At 43.6% G+C, this 2,537-nt stretch overlaps 1 protein-coding gene across 1 annotated transcript; it reads right to left on the bottom strand.

The window, feature by feature from the left end:
• Nucleotides 1-1,737: 1,737 nt before the first annotated feature.
• On the bottom strand, nt 1,738-2,145 carry LOC133910315 (uncharacterized). The gene has a single exon (XM_062352816.1). It carries the CDS (start codon nt 2,143-2,145, stop codon nt 1,738-1,740), a length of 408 nt encoding a protein of 135 aa, XP_062208800.1.
• Between the last annotated feature and the right edge of the window lie 392 nt (nt 2,146-2,537).

The raw sequence follows: 2,537 nt of genomic DNA, 5'->3' as shown, positions 1-2,537 counted from the left end.
ATATTGTATATATATATATATATATATATATATATATGTGTGTATATATATATATCACCTTTACTTTAACTAAAAATTGACTTGAAAGCAAAAGCTTACTCTCGAAGATGGGTAAGACATGAGAAATAAAAAGTACTCTTCCACATAGTACAATATCTGCTAATACAATCCTGTAATGTCTTAAAACAAAGACAATTCATAATGGTATGAAAAAAATAATCAAACAAGGGTGTACAACCTCTCGACATGGCGATTGCCAAACGAACACCCAAAATGCCCATATATCATAGTAACAAATCTCTAGGGTCTCATATTCGTCAGACGGTATGTGAATATATGAATGCCATGATGCAACTCCATTTGAGAGTTTAATGTTGGACGATGCTAACCTCTTATGCAACTCCATGTACCGATACAAGTCATGGAATGGTGACGGTGACCGATCTTTATCTCCATATGATATGCATGTATGCATATGACAACGAAATTTAAAAGACATTCCCATAACATCGTGATCATCACAATTTCAAGTTTATGCGAAAGCATGAATAATGCTCATGAAATGTCATGATTGCAACATGATGCATATATATATGCATACAACATCACACATCAATAAGCAAGCGCACCAAGTATTATGAAATAAATCATAAATACAACCGGTCAACATACTTCACCTCACGACGACAATCTCTGTATTAGAATCGATAAAGATTAGCACAAGCATAAGTGCATCAACATGAGTATAATCATCGATCACTGAAAAGTACCAAATATGAAACCAAAAGTAAATAGGCTATTTCTCTTAATGAGGCATACTCCATTTTAATTAGCTAAAATGATGTGAGACATAAATTTAAACATAACATTAGTCACACCCTAAGTTACTAAGCTTTTACCGATAGCAGTGAAAGAAGCTCGCCTAAACACGATCAGAGGTACCACCACCTGGTCATGGTTAACTGCTAGCAAATATTGGCCAGATCTCGCCCATGTTAAGTCAGACGCAGGTGCAAAATAACCAGACGAGACTATTTAAGGCTGCCAATTTTCAGATTCCTGTCCAAGATCTCTCCAGATATGAAAGGATCCACCAAAGTCATGTGCAAGAATGGATTTTCCATCAGGCTACCAATGTCCACCAAAAATATCCAAGTTCTAGGTGGCTTAATTCACCAACAGCTTCTGAAGTCATATTCCATATCCAAATGATTCTGACAAACACGTCCTCGCACAAGTGCTCTAGGTGATATATATTAACAAATCTCAGGAAAAACTGCAGCATGGCCTCGCCACCAGTTATCACCATCAAGTGCAGGACGCCTTCCGCGTGCCCACGGAGTTAAAGCACCTTGTCTATATACCCATGCACAAGGAAAACAAAATAGGATTTCTTCCAAAAATCGAGAAGTGGTCCTGTGTAACATGCTTCAGCAAATGGATGGAGGAAAGCAACTTATTGTATAAGCTCACGAGATGCTTCCACAAGGTCAGTCTGCAAACCAGAAAAATTCCCATGCTTCTGCAGCAGAGCGAGCCCTGCTAAAAGTCCCAAATATCCAGTCCTAGAAGCACGATATGCAACCAAATCACCTAGAAGTCTTGCCACGGAATGAACCTCGTCTTCTTCCAACACGGCTAGATATTTTGCTCTTCCTAAGCAGCATAAAGTTTCTGGAATTCCATAATCAAACACTTCCCTGATCAGCTTCATCCTCGCCCTGATCTCGTAGTGAGCTACGGCGCCAGCGGCGACAGAGGCATCGGCCTCATGGAGGTGGCGCCTGGGCGACGACGGCCAGGCGGGAGATAGGCAGACGACGTGGCCGGGAGGCAGCGAGCGGCAGGCGACTGATGACGCGGCCAGGCGGCAACAGCAGCATCAGCGGGCGGCCGGGCTACGGACGCGGACGGGTAGCCGGGGGTGACGGCGGAGGGCGGTGGAACGCGACGGCCGGCATGGGGAAACGGCACGGCGGCGGCGCGGCTGCACAGGAGCAGCGGCGCGAGGGGGGAGGGGGGCGCTGTAGTGCCAGCTGGGAGGGGCGGCGCAGTGGCGTGGCGCCCTGCAGCGTACGGCTGGGGGCGATGAGCGGCTAGAGCGGCGTGAGCCGAGTCGTCTCGTTGGATCGGGGTGGTGACCATCCATCAACCACTTTATCCACTTCTTTCTCTTTTCTTTATTCTTATTGGGCTCACTGCGATGCCACGAATATCAGAAACGGACGTTTAAATAACATGGTCAATCCACTCTTTTTAAATACTGGGTATTACATTCTCCTCTCTTAAAAAAATTCTTCCCCAAATTCTACCTATACTACAATAATTATGGAATAGAGATAAGATATATATTTCAAAACTTATGACTCATCAGACTTAAAAGAACTTAGGATACTTCGTACTCATCTATTTTTCAAGCTCTCAAGTCATTTCTTAGTTCTGTCTGATTTGTCATAGAGGACTCTCGTAAACTTGATAGTTTTTCTTTTCATGACTCGCTTTGAGGAGTCCAAGACACAAACCAGGTGACACTTTAT

This window comes from Phragmites australis, chromosome 2, assembly GCF_958298935.1.
Source record: "Phragmites australis chromosome 2, lpPhrAust1.1, whole genome shotgun sequence".
NCBI classification, from domain to species: domain Eukaryota; kingdom Viridiplantae; phylum Streptophyta; class Magnoliopsida; order Poales; family Poaceae; genus Phragmites; species Phragmites australis.
This window is presented reverse-complemented; position numbering and strand designations above follow the sequence as displayed.

What these genes read in the sequence shown, in the direction of transcription:
- LOC133910315 (XM_062352816.1), bottom strand. Translation starts at nt 2,145, where the DNA reads ATGGTCACCACCCCGATCCAACGAGACGACTCGGCTCACGCCGCTCTA.